At 40.0% G+C, this 24,814-nt stretch overlaps 1 protein-coding gene across 2 annotated transcripts in view; it reads right to left on the reverse strand.

Annotated features, from left to right (window-relative positions):
* LOC124711180 (merlin) overlaps positions 1 to 20,178 on the reverse strand; it is a 167,854-nt gene extending 147,676 nt beyond the window's left edge. For both annotated transcript variants that reach the window (XM_047241107.1, XM_047241106.1), the window contains exon 1: positions 19,969 to 20,178. In XM_047241107.1, the coding sequence (XP_047097063.1) occupies positions 19,969 to 20,112 (144 nt within the window). In that variant the 5' untranslated portion in view covers positions 20,113 to 20,178. The remainder of the gene's footprint in view (positions 1 to 19,968) is intronic.
* Positions 20,179 to 24,814: the final 4,636 nt, after the last annotated feature.

The following is a 24,814-nucleotide window of genomic DNA, read 5'->3' on the forward strand; positions in this document are numbered from 1 at the left end:
AACATCAGATGAGGCTGTAGTAGCAGATATTGTTGAGCTCTCTGCTTCTCCAAAGGTTCAGTCAAGTCCATTGCCCAGCACTGCAACTAGCACTGCCATGGCTGTGGCTCTGAAGCCTACACAGGCAAAAATCAAAGGTCACGCATCCACTACCAATGGAGTCAGAAAGTAAACAGTGTAACAATGTAAATGCCGTCCTCTTTGACGTCTCTCGTGATTCTTCTGTAGAGCTAATGGACCCTGAGGTCGGACTGGGACAACAATCTCGCACCAAGACTGAGCCTCATCCATGATGGGCTCCACTCCCTGGCAGAAAAATAGAGTGAAATTGCAACCTCTGTGATAGATAGCTCCCATATTATAGTAGAACATTAGTGGGTTCAGGACACATGTGGAAGAACGGAAACTGCTAGCGCAGGAATGCCCTGTGCTAGAGAGCAAGAAAATGGTATGGCAAGTATTCCTTGACTCCATCAGCTGTTCCACTTGTAAAAAAGTATGGGAACCCATTGGAGGATTTCCGGTAAACAGTCATTTGTTAATAGCAGCAGAGCTGAAACGTGTGTCTCCAAATAACACACAGAGGCATTGCTCAGACAATTGCAGAGCATTTTGCAGTGACTACAGCCAATGTTAGCCATGATCCGACATTTTGCTATTACCTTGTGAATGTAGAGAGGGGAATGTTGGAATTCAGATCTCACAATTCTTAGTCTTACAAGTGCCCTTTCTCTGTTTGGGAGCTGGAATTGGCACTGTCTGAGACGCATGATACTGCACCCGGTCACATCCAGAACCGGTACTGCATGTGTTGGCATTTGTTAGCAGTGTCAAAGTAAATCCTCCTTGAAAGTTTTAATTTTATATGGCAGAAAGGCAACTTACCCAGCTCAAGAGAAGTACCACACACATCCCAGTAGTTACCAGAGCATTGCCTTAAAGAGCGGTGTAGGAAAGACCCTAGAGCGAATGGTTATCTGTCACCTGGTCTGGTTGTTAAAGACCAGGCAACTCCTTAGCCATTCTCAGTGTGGATTCCGGAGATTTGGATCCATTGTTGATGCCCTGACCCTACTAGAGGCGGCTATTCAGCAGTCTTTCCTATGTACACATCACTGTCTTGGCATATTCTTCAATATCAGTAAGGTGTACGACAAGACTTGGAGACACAATATTCTCGAGCAACTCCATCAATGGGGCTTTCATAGGCATCTCCCCACTTTCATACATTTCTTCCTTTATAATCGCATTTTAGGTCTCAGATTGGTGGTGTACTGTTGCATGGTTTCGAGTGGCAGGCTGGTGTTCCTTAGAGCATTACTCTCTTTGCTATAGCCATGAACAGTATCACGTCTACAGAAAGGAGCCCTGTATAGTTCTCCTTGTATGTGGACAGTTTTGGTATTTTCTGTTCCTCCTCCAGTGTTGCACGTCAGTTGCAACTTACTGTGCAGGGGTTAGAGGAGTAGGCTGAGCAAATGGGTTCCGATTTTCTGCAGATAAGTGTGTGTGCCTTAATTTTAATCATACTCATTGTATTTTTATTTTAACTGACTTGCATATGAGGGATACCTTCCACATTTTAAAGACTTGTTGAGGTTTCTGGGCCTCATTTTTGCCCCCAAACTATCATAGTTACCACACCTGAGAGACCCAAAAGTTAGAACCCAGAAGGAATTCAGTACCATAAAGTGCCTTAGCCACAGATCTTGCAGAGCAGACAGGGCATGTCTGCTCCAGTTTTATAGGCCTTTAGTGAATTTGTGGCTAGACTATGGTGCACAGTGTATGGGTCAGTGAGGCCTTCTTACCTGCAGGTTATTGACACTATCCACCATGAGGGGATTAGACTGGCCACAGATGCTTACAAGACCAGCCCCGTATCTAGTCTCTCTGCTGAGGCTGAGGAACCTCCGCTCACCTTCGGGTGACAACTGCTCATGGTGCATCAGGCATTAAGTTCCTCACATACCATTATGTTGCTTGTCCACCTCTGGAATGCCTTTTCTCTAGTCACCCACGAACAACGATGCCATTTGGTATCCACGTGTAGCGTGTGCTGGAGTCACTTGGTGTGGAGCAAACATACAACCCCAAATTCAGGGTTTTAACTGCCTACCACACAGATTAATTTTAGATTTGGTGCAGTGCAGGACAGATTGTACTGCTGTCTATGTTTTTAATAAATTATTTTATGACATTTTAACTGATAACTGCAACTCTGCAGCTGTCTTTAAGGATGGGTCAAAACAGGGTGACTCGGTTAGTTGCTCTGTCGTTTTCCCTGATCCTGTCCTCAAGGTCCAAATGCCTCGAGACTTCAGGTGCTAAATTACACGTCTGTGTGATTCTCTGAGTGCCCTACTCTCTTTCTACAATACTTGTACCCGTCAAATAAAATAGTCCGTAATATTCAGGACATTCTCCTCCAACTACAACAGCTGGGGAAGGAGGTGTCTTCGTGCTGGGTGCCAGGGCATGTGGTTATTATGGGGAATGAAAGGACACATATAGCAGCCAAGGCAGCATGTCGTGATCCCCAGTTATTTCAATGCGCCATTCCCCTGCATTCTGTCACCTTACTGTGGTACAGAGTCATGCATTGCATGGGGAATGATTGGCTGGAAGTGACAGATAATAAGCTGTGTCTAGTAAAGCCCACTACTCATCTTACCTCCTTCCAGCCACAAAGACGGGATGAGGTCCTCCTACCTCGCCTTCACATAGGAAGTGACTGTGTTATGTTTTTGGATCAGAGGGCAGTGGCAGATTTGCTGGCAGATCCGCCCTCTATTTTAAGTGATGTTCAGATGAATGTGGTGAAGCTTTTAACCTTTTTGTTATTTGTCCAATTTGTTTCCAGAAAATTTAAGGGACACTTTATTAATCTGTTAACAGGGTAAATGGCTCACCCAATTTTTTTTATAAGTGGTAAGCCAGTCACATATATTTGTGCCATTGTTTTAGCTCCAGTGTCATTATACCTTTCACACTTTTTCTGTTGCCTTAAGGCATGACAAATAGTGAGTGTGTTAGCGAATGTGAATTAGGTGGGAATGAGTGCATGAGTGTTATTGAGTAAATACAATAATTTTAGTGATTTTGTGCGCATTTGTTCCTTTGAAAATATGTCAGGGAGTTGATAATATCACTGTTGAGTACCCATAAAGTACGTACACGTACGTACACACACACACACACACACACACACACACACACACACACACCACACACACACACACACACACACTTGCTGTGTACGAATGCCTACCCCCCCCCCCCCCCCCACCGACACACACACACACACACACACACACACACACACACACACACACAAACTTACATTGCAACTTAAGCTTTTGGAGACTTGGAACAAGGAGTGGCAGAGTGGCAAGCCATGGATACTGCAAACAAGCTACAAACAATGAAAGGAGCCACGACCACATGGCAATCTTCTCTGCACTCTTCCCAAGGAGAATCTACTATCCATTATCAGTTCTGTTTCAGCCACGCCTGACTGACTCACGGTCACATCCACAGGCGAGAGGACCCATCCTGTGTCATTGTGATGACCCTTTCTTAGTGATGCAAACTGTGTGTGTGTGTGTGTGTGTGTGTGTGTGTGTGTGTGTGTGTGTGTGTGTGTGTGTGTCAAGTTTACTGCTTTACAGTAAACACTGAAGCCTGAGGACTTATTGCCTCTACTGTTGACTTACTATGTTCAAGTGGAAGACCTGGTTTAAAACTAATGTAGAAGTGGCCACTGTTGAAATACATGCTACCGTTAGAATTCCAGTGCCACCACATATCCTCCACAACACTTATTATAGTACATCTCTGTCCCTTCTTGTTCTCTGTCAAGCACTTCACAGTGGTATGCTGAATATAGATATAGATGTAGATTTGAATGTAGGTAATTTGCTGTGAGGCTCTACCTCCACCTTCCCTAGTGGTCATGTAATTTGAAGTCTTGCTCAAAAATAACAAGTTGAAGTCTGGTCATATAGGGTGTCCATTGTTGCAGGAAATAACTCTTAAACAGCCACTTGTTATGGTACTTAGAGGGTAAGGTTTTTGAGTAACCTATATATTTTAGATGACTTAAGATCCAGCTATATTTTTCTTCTAGCCATAGCAAAGTTTATTCTGGATTCCTGATCATTCTGGCCATAAATCGCCTATATTCCACCCCCCTCCCCCTTATGAATTTCAACTGCAGCACTGGTCAAAACATTGATAAATGGAACAAAGTGTTATTGCTATATATCCTAAAATATCTATATATCTTGTATGTATGACCATGGCCCTTAAAGCCTTCTCAAGCAAATACTGGGTGATTCAAGAAGAAAGAACATACTTCAGTTGCTTATTACAGATATAACATAGCAGATAGAAGTACACTGTGCCTGTCACTGGATAGAGGAACATTCAAAGTTTTGATCCAGATGTGCTGTTGTTTGTAGCAACATGGTGACTACACAATAAGGGAACTAATTCTGTGCATTGGAATTCGTGCAACGTCAATCCATTGTTCGAGTGCAACACACAGTCCACTATCAATTATGCAACAAGCTGCCTCTACACAAGCAAATGTATAGATATACAAAATTCTTGGAAGGTGGTTGCAAATGCAAAGGGAAGTGGACTGGTCGGCCATGTGTGTCTGATGAAAATGTCGAGCATATCCAAGATGTATTCACATGGAGCCCTCTGAAGTCCTAAAGATGGGTACCCCAGGAACTTCAATTTCCGCAAACAATGGTGCGGTGTGTTCTGAAATGACACCTGCATTTGAAGCCTTACAAGATACAGTTACGGCAGCAATTGCATCCCGGTTACTGTAACAGAAGGTGCAAATTTTGCATTTCAGTTCCTCAGGATATGGCAGAGGACACTTTTTCCAAACAACTCATCTTTTTGGATGACTCAACAATTCATCTATCGGGTAAAGTAAATCACCACAATTGAGGGTCACAAAATTCTGGCATCGTATTTGATCATGAAAGAGACTCACTGAAACTGAATGTGTTTACTGCCATTTCTGTACTCAAAGTTGGCAGACCTTTCTTTTTTGTACATGAAACTGTGACAGGAATGTCATACCTGGACATGCTGCAATGCTGATTGTTTCCTCAGCTTAATGACGATTCCAATGATTTCATTTTTATGCATGACGATGCCCCACCTCACTTTCATTAGCATTTTCTTAACACTTCCATCCCACAATGTTGTACTGGAAGAAGTAGACAAGAAGATATTGTTAATTTCTTTTGGCCTTCCAGCTCAGCTCACTAGGCCTCACACCTTGTGATTTTTTTCTGTGGGCGTACATAAAAGACAGAGTCTTTGCCCCACTTATGGCAACTATTCTTCAGGAGCTGAGAAACCTAATTTTTGAAACTTTCAATCTAATAAACTGAGAGGGATCTGTTGATTCCTGTGTGAAATGAAATGGACTACTGTTGTGATGTTTCTCGAGCTACACATGGTGCTCATGTGGCGTGTATGGTACATACAAATATAAAACTTTGAATCTTCCACTATCCAGTGAGATGTGCATTGTGTTTCTGTCTTCATAATTAATATGTAATAAAAGACTAAAATCTGTCCTTTCTTGTTTAGTCATCCTCTAAAATATATTCATGGAGAGACTAAATAGTAGATTAACAGCAAGTGTTTAACATAACTGATGAAACAGCAGCTGTTCTCGAAACAATGGCTCTCGCCTGTTAGTTTTACTATGTTAAATTTAGCTTGAATAAGCAAACATAATATATGCTGTAAGAGAATGATTAAAAACTAAAACAGTTTCTAATAACTATTTCTGTTTTGCTTTTTTTATTGTATTAATTCATGTAAAGTTTACAATGACATTTCTTATTAATTCATGTAAAGTTTACAATGACATTTCTTTACAAGGTTTTTTGATTTTAAATCAAATTGTTTCTTGTTTATGGGAAGGATTTCAAAAAAATTTTGTGATCCAAGTGACAGAGGAAACATTTAAAAAACTTCTCCAAAGTTCATTTTTTTGCTTCACACATCCTTTACGTTATAATTCGGTTGCTTATTATTGTGTATTTTTGTCTCCGTACAGTTTCTCTTTGCTCCTGTTCTAATTGCATTCTGATACACTTTTTTCTGCACCTTTTAGAGGACTTCATAGTCTGTATTTTAACTTTATGTTCCTATTACTGCTTGTGTTGGAACTTGATGTCCTGAACTTGTTTTGCACTTTGTTCTACGAGTTTTGCTCCAAGCATCTTATTCACATACTATGTTTGTGACGGTCTTTTGTATTCTTCTTAGAATGATCAAGAGTTTTGCTGTTTGACTTATGTGAGTCCATTGAAGGTGCTGTATATATTAGGACTGGCCTTATAACAGTGGATTATTGCAGTATCTTTGGCACATGTCTTGTCAATTCTGGTCAATGTCTAGTGTGCTCTGCATGTTGAAATTCAATGTGTTGGCTTTCTAGAGTATCTGGTTTTATTTTATGCTTCTCAAATCACAGTTCCAATTTTGAGATATAGTTATATATACTAGATATTTTTATCAAGTTTGCCATTTTCCAGTTGACATAGGCATTATGTAACATGATACTACATTAAATAAAATCTGTAGTGCTTCTACAAATTTTTTCCTTTGGTGACAAGTGGAGGTGATCTCACCTACTCAATGTAAATTGTTTCTTCCACTAACCAGCAAAGCCATAATTTTATCATGCCATAATTTTATCATGATAATTAATTTTGTTCCTTTAGTGATTGCTGGAGGGTCTATACAAGAGCAATGTACTTGAGGACAATATTATGGAAATGGAAGAGGATGTAGATGAAGAAGGTGAAATGGGAGATATGATACCGCTTGAAGAATTTGACAGAGTACTGAAAGATGTACCACTAAACAAGGCCCCGGGAGTAGACAACTTTCTGTTAATACTACAGATAGCCTTGGGAAAGCCAGGCCTGGCAAAACTCTACCATCTGGTGAGCAAGTTGTATGAGACAGGCGAAATATCCTCAAACTTCAAGAAGAATGTAATAATTCCAATCCCAAAGAGAGCAGGCGTTGACAGGTGTGAAAATTACCGAACTATCAGTTTAATAAGTCACGGTTGCAAAATACTAACACAAATTCTTTACAGACAAATGGAAAAACTGGTAGAAGCCGACCTCGGGCAAGATCAGTTTGGATTCCATAGAAATTTTGGAACACGTGAGGTGATACTGACCCTACGACTTATCTTAGAAAATAGATTAAGAAAAGGCAAACCTACATTTCTAGCATCTGTGGACTTAGAGAAAGCTTTTGACAATGTTGACTGGAATACTCTCTTTCAAATTCTAAAGGTGGCAGGGGTAAAATACAGGGAGCGAAAGGCAATTTACAATTTGTACAGAAACCAGATGGCAGTTATAAGAGTTGAGGGGCATCAAAAGGATGCAGTGGTTGGGGAGGGAGTGAGACAGGGTTGTAACCTACCCCCAATGTTATTCAATCTGTCTATTGAGCAAGCAGTAAAGGAAACAAAAGATATATTTGGAGTAGGAATTAAAATCCATGGAGAAGAAATAAAAACTGAGGTTTGCCGATGACATTGTAATTCTGTCAGACAGTACAGGACCTGGAAGAGCAGTTGAATGGAATGGACAGTGCTTTGAAAGGAAGATACAAGAGGAACATCAACATAAGCAAAAAAGGGATAATGGAATATAGTCAAAATAAATCAGGTGATGCAGAGGGAATTCGATTAGGAACTGAGACACTTAAAAGAAGTAGATGAGTTTTGCTATTTGGGGAGCAAAATAACTGATGATGGTCAAAGTAGAGAGGACATAAAATGTAGACTAGCAATGGCAAGGAAAACGTTTCTGAGGGAGAGAAATTTGTTAAAATCGAGTACAGATTTAAGCGTCAGGAAGTCTTTTCTGAAAGTATTTGTATGGAGTGTAGCCATGTATGGAAGTGAAACATGGACAATAAATAGTTTAGACAAGAAGAGAATAAAAGCTTTCGAAATATGGTGTTACAGAAGAATGCTAAAGATAAGATGGGTTGACCATGTGACTAACGAGGAGGTACTGAATACAATTTAGTAGACAATAAATTTGTAGCAAAAGTTGGCCGAAAGAAGGGATTGGTTGATAGGAAACATTCTGAGACATCTAGGGATCACCAGTTTAGTATTGGAGGTCAGAATGGAGGGTAAAAATCACAGCGGAATACCAAGAGATGAATACACTAAACAGATTCAGAAGGATGTAGGTTATAGTAGTTACTTGCATATGAAGAAGCTTGCACAGGATAGAGTAGCATGGATAGCTGCATCAAACCAGTCTCTGGACTGAAGACGACCACCACCACAACAACAACAGGTGTACTGGCTGAGGAAATTCTCATTGCTGCAGATGCACTGCCTATGGGTGGCTTGACTATACAGAAGAGATTTTTTGGTGTGGCAGGGATGTCAGCCATCAAAATGCAGGTATGTTGATGGTTCACGGACTAGATATGGGCAAAAGTACGCATGGAGCTATCAGAGAGGTGGGGAACAAAGGACCAGGTGCAGCAAAAGGGAGAGGTATCAAGGATGTCGAAGGATGAGGACAGGGAGTCTTTGCACTGGGTCCAGATCATGAAGAAATCATCAACGGACTTGAACCAGACAAGGAGTTTGGTGTTTATGGAGGCTAGGAAGTTGTCTCTTGATAGCCCATAAACTGACTGGCATAGGAGGACCTCATTTGATTATCCATGGCAATGCCACCGATTTGTTTATATATCTCTCACTCTAAGAAAAAGTAATTATGTGTGTGGATGTAATTAGTTAGATGTATTAGGAATGAGGTGGTGGTTTTGGAGTCAGAAGTATGTTGGGAGAGGAAGTGTTCCGTATCAGCAAGGCCATCAACATGGGGGATGATAGTATATGAAGGGTGGCATCCACAGTGAAAAGTAAAGGTCCAGGTGGTACCACAATAGCTTGGCGACGGTCAAGAGTAGGTGAAGGAAGTGGTTTGCATCTTTAATATGAGAGCCTTGACTATTGTTTTGTTTTAAGGCTCAAAAGCAACTAGGGTCATATGTTCTCAAGCCAGAACCATACAACACTAAGAAAAAAAGGGTTAAAAATGACTACACGTTAAGCCCAAGTGACAGAAGGAAACATAGCTAAAACAATAAATTGAGGAAAGGTCTATAAAATATGCCATAGAGAAACGGAGGTCCTGAACTGAAGATTAAATATCCTTTGCCACTTTGCTGCGATGAATAAAAAGTAAAACACGGTCAACAGACCAAGCGTTGTTTACTAAAGCAGCTGGTCACTCAGATGGCAAACATAAATGGTTAAAAAGAGGCCATCCTGTCAGGAAATGGTGAACCCGACACCACAGTCAGTCCGAGAGTCATCAGTGTACACAAAGGTACTATCACAAAGTTCCCTCCGAAGGTCATGAAATGTATGGCAATAGAATGAGGCTGGAGTAGTGTCTTTAGGATGTAAATGAAGGTGATTAAGGGTTCACACCCATTGGGAAAGTGGCAAGTATAGCGAAGTTAAGCCCCCATGAACCATGGACCTTGCCGTTGGTGGGGAGGCTTGCGTGCCTCAGTGATACAGATGGCCGTACCGTAGGTGCAACCACAACGGAGGGGTATCTGTTGAGAGGCCAGACAAACATGTGGTTCCTGAAGAGGGGCAGCACCCTTTTCAGTAGTTGCAGGGGCAACAGTCTGGATGATTGACTGATCGGGCCTTTAACATTAACCAAAACGGCCTTGCTGTGCTGGTACTGCGAACGGCTGAAAGCAAGGGGAAACTACAGCTGTAATTATTCCCGAGGGCATGCAGCTTTACTGTATGATTAATTGATGATGGCGTCCTCTTGGGTAAAATATTCCGGAGGTAAAATAGTCCCCCATTCGGATCTCCGGGAGGGGACTACTCAAGAGGACGTCGTTATCAGGAGAAAGAAAACTGGCGTTCTACGGATTGGAGCGTGGAATGTCAGATCCCTTAATCGGGCAGGTAGGTTAGAAAATTTAAAAAGGGAAATGGCTAGGTTGAAGTTAGATATAGTGGGAATTAGTGAAGTTCGGTGGCAGGAGGAACAAGACTTCTGGTCAGGTGACTACAGGGTTATAAACACAAAATCAAATAGGGGTAATGCAGGAGTAGGTTTAATAATGAATAGGAAAATAGGAATGCGGGTAAGCTACTACAAACAGCATAGTGAATGCATTATTGTGGCCAAGATAGATACGAAGCCCATGCCTACTACAGTAGTACAAGTTTATATGCCAACTGGCTCTGCGGATGACAAAGAAATTGAAGAAATGTATGATGAAATAAAAGAAATTATTCAGATTCTGAAGGGAGACGAAAATTTAATAGTCATGGGTGACTGGAATTCGAGTGTAGGAAAAAGGAGAGAAGGAAACATAGTAGGTGAATATGGATTGGGGGGAAGAAATGAAAGAGGAAGCCGCCTTGTAGAATTTTGCACAGAGCATAACTTAATCATAACTAACACTTGGTTCAAGAATCATAAAAGAAGGTTGTATACCTGGAAGAATCCTGGAGATACTAAAAGGTATCAGATAGATTATATAATGGCAATACAGAGATTTAGGAACCAGGTTTTAAATTGTAAGACATTTCCAGAGGCAGATATGGATTCTGACCACAATCTCTTGGTTATGAACTGCAGATTGAAACTGAAGAAACTGCAAAAAGGTGGGAATTTAAGGAGATGGTACCTGGATAAACTGAAAGAACGAGAGGTTGTAGAGAGTTTCAGGGAGAGAATAGGGGAACAACTGACAGGAATGGGGGAAAGAAATACAGTAGAAGAAGAATGGGTAGCTCTGAGGGATGAAGTAGTGAAAGCAGCAGAGGATCAAGTAGGTAAAAAGACGAGGGCTAATAGAAATCCTTGGGTAACAGAAGATATATTGAATTTAATTGATGAAAGGAGAAAATATAAAAATACAGTAAATGAATTAGGCAAAAAGGAATACAAACGTCACAAAAATGAGATCGACAGGAAGTGCAAAATGGCTAAGCAGGAATAGCTAGAGGACAAATGTAAGGATGTAGAGGCTTGTCTCACTAGGGGTAAGATAGATACTGCCAACAGGAAAATTAAAGAGACCTTTGGAGAAAAGAGAACCACTTGTATGAATATCAAGAGCTCAGATGGCAACCCAGTTCTAACCAAAGAAGGGAAAGCAGAAAGGTGGAAGGAGTATATAGAGGGTTTATACAAGGGCGATGTACTTGAGGACAATATTATGGAAATGGAAGAGGATGTAGATGAAGATGAAATGGGAGATACGATACTGCGTGAAGAGTTTGACAGAGCACTGAAAGACCTGAGTCGAAACAAGGCCCCGGGAGTAGACAACATTCCATTAGAACCACTGACGGCCTTGGGAGAGCCAGTCCTGACAAAACTCTACCATCTGGTGAGCAAGATGTACGAGACAGGTGAAAGACCTTCAGACTTCAAGAAGAATATAATAATTCCAATCCCAAAGAAAGCAGGTGTTGACAGATGTGAAAATTACCGAACTATCAGTTTAATAAGTCACAGCTGCAAAATACTAACGCGAATTCTTTACAGATGAATGGAAAAACTGGTAGAAGCGGACCTCGGGGAAGATCAGTTTGGATTCCGTAGAAATGTTGGAACACGTGAGGCAATACTAACCCTACGACTTATCTTAGAAGAAAGATTAAGAAAAGGCAAACCTACGTTTTTAGCATTTGTAGACTTAGAGAAAGCTTTTGACAATGTTGACTGGAATACTCTCTTTCACATTCTAAAGGTGGCAGGGGTAAAATACAGGGAGCGAAAGGCTATTTACAATTTGTACAGAAACCAGATGGCAGTTATAAGAGTCGAGGGGCATGAAAGGGATGCAGTGGTTGGGAAGGGAGTGAGACAGGGTTGTAGCCTCTCCCCGATGTTATTCAATCTGTATATTGAGCAAGCAGTAAAGGAAAAAAAAGAAAAATTCGGAGTAGGTATTAAAATTCACGGAGAAGAAGTAAAAACTTTGAGGTTCGCCGATGACATTGTAATTCTATCAGAGACAGCAAAGGACTTGGAAGAGCAGTTGAATGGAATGGACAGTGTCTTGAAAGCAGGATATAAGATGAACATCAACAAAAGCAAAACGATGATAATGGAATGTAGTCAAATTAAATCGGGTGATGCTGAGGGAATTAGATTAGGAAATGAGACACTTAAAGTAGTAAAGGAGTTTTGCTATTTGGGAGTAAAATAACTGATGATGGTCGAAGTAGAGAGGATATAAAATGTAGACTGGCAATGGCAAGGAAATCGTTTCTAAAGAAGAGAAATTTGTTAACATCGAGTATAGATTTAAATGTCAGGAAGTCGTTTCTGAAAGTATTTGTATGGAGTGTAGCCATGTGTGGAAGTGAAACATGGACGATAACTAGTATGGACAAGAAGAGAATAGAAGCTTTCGAAATGTGGTGCTACAGAGGAACGCTGAAGATAAGGTGGGTAGATCACGTAACTAATGAGGAGGTATTGAATAGGATTGGGGAGAAGAGAAGTTTGTGGCACAACTTGACTAGAAGAAGGGATCGGTTGGTAGGACATGTTTTGAGGCATCAAGGGATCACAAATTTAGCATTGGAGGGCAGCGTGGAGGGTAAAAATCGTAGAGGGAGACCAAGAGATGAATACACTAAGCAGATTCAGAAGGATGTAGGTTGCAGTAGGTACTCGGAGATGAAGAAGCTTGCACAGGATAGAGTAGCATGGAGAGCTGCATCAAACCAGTCTCAGGACTGAAAACCACAACAACAACAACAACAACAAGTTGCTGGAGCAAGAACCGAAAGCGAACTCCAGGAGGTAACAAGAAGAGGGATGTGCTCCATACTGGTGATCAAAGGAGTCATCACAGGAGGAGGCATGGGATCGGTGCCGAGGCATGGCAGACAAACGACATGCATATCCGCCGAGAAGAAAGTCACGGCAGTGTGACAGCGGTTGTTCAGATGCTTCGGCATACACGCTCTCAACCAGGCTAGTGTCAAAGGCGCCAATGGCCAATTGTATGCCACAATGGTGAGTAGTATTGAGACGGCATAAGAGGGACGGATGTGCAGATGCATAAAAATAATACCCACAGTCTAGTTTTGAACGGACAAGGGACTATTACAAATGGAGGAGGGTGGTCCGATCTGCTCCCCAGGAAGTACCACTGAGGTCACGTGGGACACAGGGACCGCGTACAGTGGACAGCCAGATAAGACATGTCACAGGACCAAGAAAGTTTCCTATCGATGATGAGCCCCAGGAATTTTGTAGTTTCAATGAACGGATGACCAATAGGTCCAAGATGTAAAGACGAAGGAAGAAATCAATTGCATCACCAGAAATTCATAAAACTGTTTTGTCACTGAAGAAGCAAAAGCCACTGTCAATGCTCCACGAGTAAAGGCAATCGAGATATTGCTAAGGATGCCGCTCAAGGAAACAAGCCCATGGAGAACTGCAATAGATGGCAAAATCATCAACAAAAAGGGAGCTGGAGATGCCCGGCAGGAGACAGGCCATAAAAAGGTAAATGGCGACAGCAATGAGGGTGACACTCAGAATGGAACCCTGAGGGACACCATTTTCCTGGGTAAAGGTGTCCAACAAGGCAGAACCCAAACATACCTCAAAAACCCAGTCTTGTAAGAATTCCTGAAGGGAAAGGGGCATGCGGCCCCGGAAGCCCCCATATAATGTGTACGGAGGATACCAGTCCTCCAGCAGGTGTCAGAGGCTTTCTCCAAATTGAAAAACATGGCCACAGTGTGGTATTTCAGCAGAAAACCATTCACAACATGGGTTGACAAGATGGTCAACTGCAGAAGGGCACGCTCAAAATCCACGCTGTAAAGAGGTAAGTAAATTGCAAGACTTGAGCCACCATACACACTGGCCAGGCATGAATCATAAGTTCCATCACCTTGCAAATACAGCTGGGGAGAGAAATGCTGTGAAAACTAGAAGGAAGGTGTTTGCCCTTGCTCGGCTTAGGTATGGGTATGACAGTGGCTTCGGGGAACATGCCCTCTGCCCAGATACGATTGTATGTATGAAGGAGAAACTGCAAGAAAAAGGTTCTGCAACATCTGAATGTGAACATCATCCGGCCTTGGAGCGGAGGATCAGGATGAAGTGAGAGCATGATCTAGCTCCCTCATAGTAAAGATGGCATTGTAACACTCACAAATCTGAGAAGAGAAGGGTATTGCCTGAGTCTCCTCCATTCATTTCCGATGGAGGAAGGCCCAATAATAGAGGGTGGAGCTCGAAATCTTAGGAAAATAGCAGCTCAAAGTGTTGGAGATAGCATTAGGGTCTACTATGACATGATCTGTTACTGTCAGGCTAGAAATTGGGGAATGGACCTTGGTCCCAGACAGCTGTCGGAAGTTGGCCCCACACGATGGAAGACGGTGTGGAACTGTTAAAAGAACTAGTAAAGTAAATCCAGCTAGCCTTTCTGCTATCCCGAAGAATGTGATGACACTGTGCATGTAACTGTTTGTAATGAATGAAGTTGGCCATTGTAGGATGGTGGTTAAAAACACGGACAACATGTCTCTGCGGCATGCCTCAGTCTACCAAGGGACTGGGACATGGCGTGATAAAGAGGAAGTGTGAGGAATGGAACTTTCTGCGATGGTAAGGATAAACACAGGTTACACATTTGGCCAGGTGTTGAAAGGACATTCAAGTGTGATTGTAGTGATGGCACAGATAGCAGCCCATCGGGTTCAGAATGTACAGTTGGACTGTGATAACTTCATAGCCTGCTTTGATCTTTGATGGCAGCACCACTCTATCAAAAGTGAGAAAAAGTGTGCGTATGGGGCACTAAGGATGCATCTACCTTTTTCATCACCCAATGGACTGCAATGACATCCTGATCAGAGAGGTACATTTGGATTTCTGCCTTGGACAGACCATCGAGCAGTCTAGTGTAATAATGTCGTGGGAAGAATTCAGTGTTCGACGGGCCTCGACACAAACAGGATAGCCATGGAGGAGAGAAGCTGCAAGTAATTGTTGCGCTTGAGAATCAGAAATAGTCTCCAAAAGCAAAGGCCCATTTTGTGAACGAGAGCAAGATTTTACAGGGCCAAAAATTGCATTGACACCTTTCTGACTAATAAACGGATTTACCATAGAAAAAGACTAACAATCTTCAGTACGTGAAACCACGAGGAACCATGGTGCAGCTGGCAGCGGCTCTGATTCGTTGGCCTCATTCCGTTTATGTTTGGTAGACGCTGACTGTGAAGATAATGACTGGCTCATTAAAATCCCCCATGATTTCAAGCATCTCCGATGGTGGGCTTGCTTCTTCCAAATAGGGACCCCCCTTCAGAAGGGTATGCACCCACCTTATATGATTGTTCACCTCCTGAACACCTGATAGAGGGACCAATCAGCAATTTGGGAAGGCAGCAGCTCAGGCAGTCACCTGTCATTGTGCCTGGCCCGTACCAGGGGGTACGTGTGAACCCTACCTGTCAGCCCAGGGCTGGGAATTATGCTTTATCCAGTCACTTGTTATGCATCAGACGCATGAGCTGGCCTTCAGGAGCATGCATGGAGGAAGAAGAAAAAGAGGAACCTCACAAATGGCAAAGCGGAGGAAGGATAGGAGAAGGGGAATGAAGAGAGAACAAAGGAACAAAAAACAGTGGAGAGTCTGTTCTGATATTGGCTACTGAATATGCAGAACACATTTCCAAAAACACCCCAGACATGTTCCCCAAGGAAGGGGAAAAAGAATAACAAATGGATAGACATGCAGCACGGATGGAAAATTATGATGCAAAGGCTGGGGCTCATGTTAGCCAAACATGAACCCGCCAACGAGTGTCGAGTCCCATGGGGGTAGAGCCTTGGCTATGGGAAATTGGTAAGAGCTATTGACCTGTTGATTCACGTATGGAACGAAATTGACAACTGTTGTGCTGTTTCTTGAGCAACACATGGCGCTTATGTTGGGTGTATGATATTTGTGAACATACAACTTTGAACCTTTCTCCATGCAGTGAAATGTGCAATGTGTGTGTGTGTCTCTCACAGTTCATCTGTAATAAACCACTGAAAACTGTTCTTTCTTTCTCAATCATCCTGCACAATGTATTCATGGAGATACTAAACTAGCAATAGCACATTAACAGCAAGCGTTTAACATAACTGATGAAGCAGCAGCTGATCTCAAAATAGCGACACTCCTGTTAATTTTATTACGTTTCATTTAGCTCGAATAAACAAAAGTAGTGTAGAGCTGTAAGTGACGATTAATTAGTAACATAATTCTAATAACTATTTTCCACTGTTTATGAATACACTGTCTATAGCACATACATGATGATTTCCCTAAGTATTGTGATCCATGAGACACAATAACTGACTTTAGTTTTGTCTTTTTTCTTTCATTAATTTGTGAAAGGCTTAGAAAAACACATTCCTTTAGAAGAATGAAAATAATCAATTTTTGACAATATAATGTAATTGGATAGATAAAAAAATCTACTCACCACACAGTGGCAGGAGAACACACGCAAGCACGCACACGCGCACGCGCACCCGCACGCGCACGCACACGCACACACTAGAATATCTGGTCTTATTTTCTGCTTTTCAAATCACAGTTCCAACTTTGAACTGTAGTTATATACACTAGATATTTTTATCTAGTTTGTCATTTTCCAGTTGACAGAGGTATTACGTAACACAATGCTATATTAATTAGATTTTGCAGTACTTCTACAAATTTTTTCCTGTGTTGACAGGTGGAAGTGGTCTCACCTAATTCATGCAAACTGTTCCTTCCACTAGCCAGCAAAGCCATAATTTTTATTATGATAATTAATTTTGCTTCTTTAGTGATTGCTGGAAAGTAGGAAATAATGAGAAAGTTGAGTTTGGATTGTTCTCTCATGTAGTTTGTTGAATTTCTCACCCTCTGACAAGATCTAGAATATTTCTAGGAACACTCCAAAGAATTTTTCCTTTATTTCTCTATAATATGGCACAGGACATTTGCCAGTCCATTCTGCTCACTAAGACTTTCTTCTTGATTAGTTAGTTAATTAATTACATGTTCCAGTGATTGTTTTAACAATTCTTTTATCGAAATGATGCAGAACGAGTCAGTTTACAGGATATGTACAACATGAATATGTTTTGCATCATTACCCGAATAAACAACAACGAGAGGCAAACGTTCCAGTGTTACTCCTTAAACATATCTCACCATACTAGGTGCTGACACCTCTAATATACATTATGCTGTTATGGATGGAGCTACCATCATTGTTCATGATGTTGGAGCATTAGATTTAAACCACACAATCTTTGTGCCTTCTAGGAAGATTTATGCTATTTGTATTCGGTGTTACAGCATGCTGGTGAATGGACTCGATTTGGTGTTCAGGCCTTTTATCCATAGAGAATGGGGTGACATAGAAGCTGGCCTTGGGTAAGATCAGTTTGAATTCCATGGAAACATAGAAATACAGAAGCAATTTTCAACTTGGAAGGTAGGCTGAAGAAAGCCAAACCCATGTCTATAGCATTCGTAAATTTCAAAAAAAGTTTGATGATACTGACTGGAACAAACTCTTTGTATCTTTCAAGTTAATGGAAATAAAACATAGAAAGCAAAAGACTGTCTACAACTCGCACAGAAAAAAAATTGCATTGTAAGAGTCGAAGGATGAGAAAGAGAGGCTGTAATCAAGAAGGAAGTGAGGCATAATTAGCAGGCCATCCCCCATGTTAATGAATTTGTCAGTACAACAATCAGCGAAGGAAGGCAATAGAAATTTGAAAAGGGAATTAAAATAAGTGAGAGGAGACAAAAATTTTAAGATTTGCAGTTAATATTGTAATTTTGTCAAAGACACCAAAGGACTTGGGAAATCAGCTTAACAGAATGAGCAGTGTCTAGAACATAAATAAAACATAGAGAATAAAGTTTATAGGAGAAAAATCAGGTGGTGCAGAGGAAATAGTGATAATATAATTTTTGAGAAAGATGGTAAGAAATGTAGGGATCCAAACGCAGTCAGAAATATTTTTAATCTACACTAGTTGAAACAGTGTAAAAACTTATAAAGGATAACAATAGGTCCCAAAAGCCAAATAATATGTATAACATATTCAATATTACAGAATGTATTTTTCTGATGCCAACAAGTGAAAATAATATTTTCACTATGAAGCTCAAAAGTACAGAAGGTCTTGATGGGATATCTACCTGTGTAGTAAAGAACTGTTCTCAGTGGTTAGGGAGATCTCTGGCTGATTTAATAAACTCAACTTCGGAAAATTGGGTATTTCCTAAATGTCTGAAAGAGAGTAAGGCATAAAAATTGTAAAATATATTGTTCATTTCAGAGTTTATAAGTTATAGTATAAGAATTTCTGGCAGTAAATTCAACTGAATGGCTTAGAGTTCAGATGTTGGAGCACTTCGGTAACACTAACTGGCCCGTAAAATAAGCCAGTGAGCCAGTGATCATTAGTACTGCCACCTCCTTTTAGCTTGACTTGATACCAGGAACTTGAGAAGTATTCCTACAATGTGGTACAAATGTTCTAGACGTTCATTAAAATACACAATCACTTTCCAATATCTTACCAATGAATCAAGCCTCAATCCCCCTGAACCAATGTAGTAGTTCCACTTCGTACCTGCACGTGCTGTTAGGCCTGGGCCCACTTATACATTACTGACTCATGTTGTAATTCATTAATCATGTAGCTAGTAACTAATTATAGCATACTACACAGAGAAACATTGCCTACTCCAGAAGAACTGAATGCAAAGGAGATAAAATGCAACATACCACTAAGTTAAGTAATCTGTTACAAAGGATATAATCTAACATCCACCTTCAAACTACACAGAAATGAGTTCTGTTATGATACAAAAAAGTTAGGACTCTAAACATCTTCTGTTCAATACATGAAACCTTCAGTCAATATCAAGTACACCTTCTTCAGTATGTTGGAAATTAGAAATATTGCTGGATAATGTTACCACAAAATTTCAGTTGCCAGTATCAATGTATTATCATTTCCTCATCTAAAAATAAACTAGGAAAATGTGCTGTTGTGGTACACAGCGATGTACATAATTGCATTAGGGAAGAACATATCACCACCAACTTCAGCAATTTAAAGTTGCTTACTGAGGTGCCGTGGAAGTCGAGCATATTTCTACAACTATGGCGCCAAGCCCACATGAACATACAGGCTAATAAAAGGATGCAAAAACAAGTATTTTGCTCTCTCACTCCCCATAACTTGGTAAGAGTTACGTACTGCTCGCCCACCCCTTTTCTAGCACTTTTCATTGCTGATGTACGGTATATTTACAAAATATGTCAGCATTCTAACCGACAACCTCTAATAAGAAAAAAAACATGCTGCGAACTTCACGAGAGGCTTTAACTACATTGTCAAAAAATGCCAATTAGGTCTAGAAATGAAAGACAGCCGAAGATTCCTGAAGAAATATTTATGAAACGGTCATGGTTAACGTACGGTCATCAGGAGAATTAAAGTGCTTTCGGCAGACTTAAATTACACCTGCTGCAACCATTTTGATTATATTTAGAGTACGTTTATTATACCCAACTATTGTTTGTTCGGTATACTAACACACTGCTTGACTTGATGCATAAGTCGTTTTCTATGGACCGCGATGTTTGTGTGAGTAAAATTCGTCTAAAATTTATGCTATCACAATAACTTATGTGCAATTTCTGTAAGCTTCACTAAATAATCCCATCCAGAGTTCTGGGTACTGAGGTCACTGAAGATGTTGACTAAACTAGTTGCTACTGAACTGGATGACAATAGGTATATCAGTAACAGTTATTGCACAAACCTCTAAATTAAATTCGAGTTCAGCATCCAAAGTACACACTTTTACGGGGAACGATTTTCCCGCTTTTTTTCTTCTGAATGGTGGCATTTTATCCTTCATTTTCTTATCACCGACCATTAGGCCGCACTTCCCAAACTTCGACATCTCTACCGATGAGGATATACATAATTTCGCCGTGCACAACAACCTCTCACATCACTGTACACACTGAGTCCATCTTCCACTGAACTAATCGCAGACTAGTATTTCAATTGTTGTTTACAAACAGGCAGTACTGCCAATACTCCGCGGAGTACGTTTGTTCATAGATTTTGGATGAATGTTTTTCGTAAAAGAGGCTTTAAATAACACTGTTTGGCGACCTTTGACATGTGACTATGCACTTCTGTAGTTTAGTTCAATGTTTGAGAGACATTCGAGGTCGGATGCATGTGACCTGTAAACAAATCTTTTATCTCAATACATCTTTGTAATTGTAAGTATGGCATTCCTGTTACAAGACAATTTCTATTGTCACTTGCAGACGTCAGGATCCAACAGAAAGCGTGAAGAAGAGAAGGAATTTGCGAAAGACAGACGGAAGGATCATCTTTTTCGCTATGAGACATGGAATTCACTTTACGTAAAGGCAATCAACGAAGAATTTGTTTGTAGTCACCTCCTGCAGTCACTGTCACAGTTCTCCATATAACCGATGAAAGAGAATGATATATGTAGTCTGAATATGGTTTATACTGCTTTGTATCAAGTCTTGAACCAGTAAACTGAGGTTTCGAATTGGAAACCTGTAACAACTCCATTGTATAGTGTGCGGATTAATATGTATGTTAAGTGGTTTTTAGTTTTAAATTTAAATTACTTAAGCGTTAAAGCTATTTATGTAAACGGAAAGTGCAAAGAGAACTTGTAGGACCAGGTTTACTTGTATTAACAGTACCGGTACTTTAAATCTTTACATAATATTTAACTGCATCAGTTCCAGCCCAATGTTGATGTTTTTTAATTTTAAAATTTAGGGCTACCCAAGAAAATTCCACAACAGTATCTCACTGTATAAATCTCACATTGTAATTTTTATTCGCTTTTAAATTACTTTGTTAGCATTATCAAATTAAGAAAATTGTCATTAATATTTGAGCTTTATTGAGACAGAACTTGTTTAAGTGAAGATAATAAAACGAATGAAAAGTGTCTATGCCCTATTGCAAAACCTTCAATAGTATGGGTATAGGCTACAGAAAATGATTTCTTTATTGGGAAGCAGTAGGGGGTAATACAAAAGTTATAAAAATAATAGCATTGTCAGAAATATGTGCAACCCAATGCAGCTTGGGCAACACTGACTTGATCCAAATTTAATGAAACCAGGCTCATGAAGAGGCTGTTTGTCAGTGTTGCCAGTCTGTTACTGTACCATAAGTTCTGGAAATTCAACCCGTTATTGAATCAGTAGAATGTTTTGTGTATAAAAAGTGGGAATCTTCATATCAGTGCATGGATTATGCATGAGGTAGAAAGTTTCAACAATGAACCACAGACTGAACATGAGCACCATCCTAAGAATGTTAATGTGTGCTGAGGTAAAATGCTTTGCGGCACACATATTCTGAGGCATCAACTAGGTGGATTCACATGGCTTTATTTATTTATTTATTTATTTTTTTTTTTTTTGCTGGTTATTTGTGTTAGGGAAGTGGAGTGTACTTAAAATCATGCCACTTCCACTCAAATGAAGCATCACTGTTGAGAAATAACAGCCACCAAACAAGTGCAGTTTGAGACATCAGAAAAACAAAGTCCAATGCATTACCAGGCAGTTTTATGTAGTGCAAAATATACAGCTTAATAGGTACTTCAACAGTCATTTCCCTTAATCAAATGTGCAGCCTTTTAAAAAACATTTATTTGTTATTTTCTGTATAATTTATATGATGTGTTCCTACATTTTATTGTGCAGCACATACAAATTGTTCAACAGAATATATATAAAGTAAATAGGAAGATTAAAAATGGCAAGTAATGATACCTAATAGTAAAGCATTATGAAAAAGAATAAACTATGAACCTAAAAAGAATGCTGCAAATACATCACAGTTATTAATGCAAGTCTGGCAGTAAATAACACACCTTCTCTTTCTAACTTATGAAACAGATGATGAGAAAGGCAGTTTTTTTTTGGGGGGGGGGGGGGAGAATTTTGAAAAGTAAAGATCATCATCCAGATTCCTGAATGAGACACACTCACCTGTAGTGAAATGATATTTTTGGTTGAGGTTACGAGTGAATGAGAGGATATCTTTGACTGATGCAGTATGGTTTCATTTGGGTGTGGGGCTGAAGGTGAGGCCTTTGGAAAGAACAGATGTGCCAGGATTATGGAGGGGACTGAATGAGGCCTTGAGGACTGAATTGGGACCTTGGTGTTTGACTATGATTATGTTTGTTTGTGGGTGGAGATGTGCTGGACTTTGGGGATTTGGAAGTGAAGTAAGGAGACCTGGCTGAGCTTGTTGGCCAGAAAAAAAAGGGAGGGGGGGGGGATTTTTGGAATTATTGTGGGTGGTAGTTTAGAGAGATGAACATCACTTCTGAGATGTTTGACTCCCAGACTATACAGCTTCTTTAAGAGGTGTGAGACATTTTGTTCAAGTTCATGGCTAGGTTCAAGGAGTTTGTACTTGAGCATGATAGCACATCTAGGGGCTAAAAGGTGATGGATTTCATACAGAGACAGAAGCTATTGGGGTGGTTGGTTGGTATAGACAATGTATAGTTCAAGGACAAGGTGGGCAAAGGCTAAGAATTCTTCAGTCAGAAATTTGAGAGGGAGTTTTTGGAAGGATGGATTGCAGCCAGATATTAGCACTTTTAATATAAGATCATCTGAAGCAATGCCAAAGGTTAAGCAGGACTGGACAAAGAGTTACTGGAATTGTTGTTTCGCTATGATGAGAGCATGTTTGGGAAAGGAAACTAGTTGTTGTGGTAAAGGATTTGGAACATGAGAGTACGTATGAATGAATGACGACTTCGACTGGTGCACCTGAAGAAAAAAAAGGAAAAAGATAGTGAGATGAAGGATTTCTGTATACAGACACATGAAACACTGATAGAATGAAGAGAAAAGAGATTATCATTAACTACAGTAAAGATTGCTTAAAAGCGTATGACGAAGCCAGCTGGGATCTTTTTACTTCCTATTATTTTGCCATTTGACTCCTGAACTTCATTTCATTTTAATTTTTGCCTAATTACCATTAACGCACATGAGTATAATCAGCATTTTCATAGAAGAAATAGATTGGCCCTCAGTCTTACAAAATATAGCACCAGATTTAATTTTGTGCTTAGCTTTGTGGATGTAATCAATTTCCTAATTTATTGTGACTGTTACTAGTCAATATCTTTTATTATAGGGTGAAATCAACAATTGTTTCATGACTTAAATTCTATTGTTGACTTATTAACAAATATAAATTCTGTAATAATTTTAAACATTTGGAAGAACTACTACTCAGATTACTAAAGTATTTGTTTGACTCTATTTGAAAACATATCAGCAAAGCCAGCCGATAATTAGTTCCAAAATAATTTCCAGGTTTATCAAAAGTATTGTTTGTGTAACAATATCTTTTAAATTCATCATTTAAACAAATAATTCGGCTTAACCCTCATAGTAGAAGAAGCTTAAAAAGAAGGGATTTTTCTGTATATTCAGTTAACTGAATGAATTATATTTTAATTGTAATTTCTGAAAATTAAACATTGAAAAGTGCAGTTGCAGTACCTATTATTGTGAGGATATATAAAGGCCTGATTTTTGCTCCTGAGACAGTCCACAGCTGATTTTCAGATGAGAAACCTGTATTGGTTAGGTCAACAACAAAGCATCAATTTAACCACGAAATAAGTCTGACACAAATAGGCTGCATGTTAAAAACAATAACAGTGTCTGTTCAGTAGTTTCACACATTCCGTATTATTCTGCAAGAACTGTGCGGTCAGGTTTTTACTGCTCATAGATGTTAAATGGTAAACTATTGTAGCAGTATGCTGACGTTTGCCTGCAAACTATTAATGAGGCATATCAAAAGTTAACCAATAGTGAACTGGACTTATTGTTGTGTTGTGGTCTTCAGTCCAGAGACTGGTTTGATGCAACTCTCCATGCGACTCTATCCTGTGCATGCTTCTTCATCTCCCAATGCCTACTGCAACCTACATCCTTCTGAATCTGCTTAATATATTTATCTCTTGGCCTCCCTCTACAATTTTTACTCTCCACGCTGCCTTCCAATACTAAATTGGTGGTCCCTTGATGCCTCAGAACATGTCCTACCAATCGATCCCTTCTTCTGGTCAAGTAGTGCCACAAATTTCTCTTCTCCTCAATTCTATTCTGTACCTCCTCATTAGTTATGTGACCCACCAATCCAATTTTCACCGAATTTCGAAAGCTTCTATCTTCTTCTTGTCTAAACTATTTAACATCCATGTTTCACTTCCATATATGGCTATACTCCACACAAATACTTTCAGAAACGACTCCCTGACTCTTAAATCTATACTCAATGTTAACAAATTTCTCTTCCTCAGAAACGACTTTCTTGCCATTGCCAGTCTGCATTTTTATATCCTCTCTGCTTCAACCGTCATTTGTTATTTTACTCCCCAAATAGCAAAACTCATCTACTACTTTTACGTGTCTCAGTTCCTAATCTAATTCCCTCTGCATCACCTGATTTAATTCGACTATATTCCATTCTTTTTGCTTTTGTTGATGTTCCTCTTGTATCCTCCTTTCAAAGCACTGTCCATTCCATTCAACTGCTCTTCCAAGTCCTTT

This window comes from Schistocerca piceifrons, chromosome 8 (genome assembly GCF_021461385.2).
Source record: "Schistocerca piceifrons isolate TAMUIC-IGC-003096 chromosome 8, iqSchPice1.1, whole genome shotgun sequence".
Taxonomy (NCBI): domain Eukaryota; kingdom Metazoa; phylum Arthropoda; class Insecta; order Orthoptera; family Acrididae; genus Schistocerca; species Schistocerca piceifrons.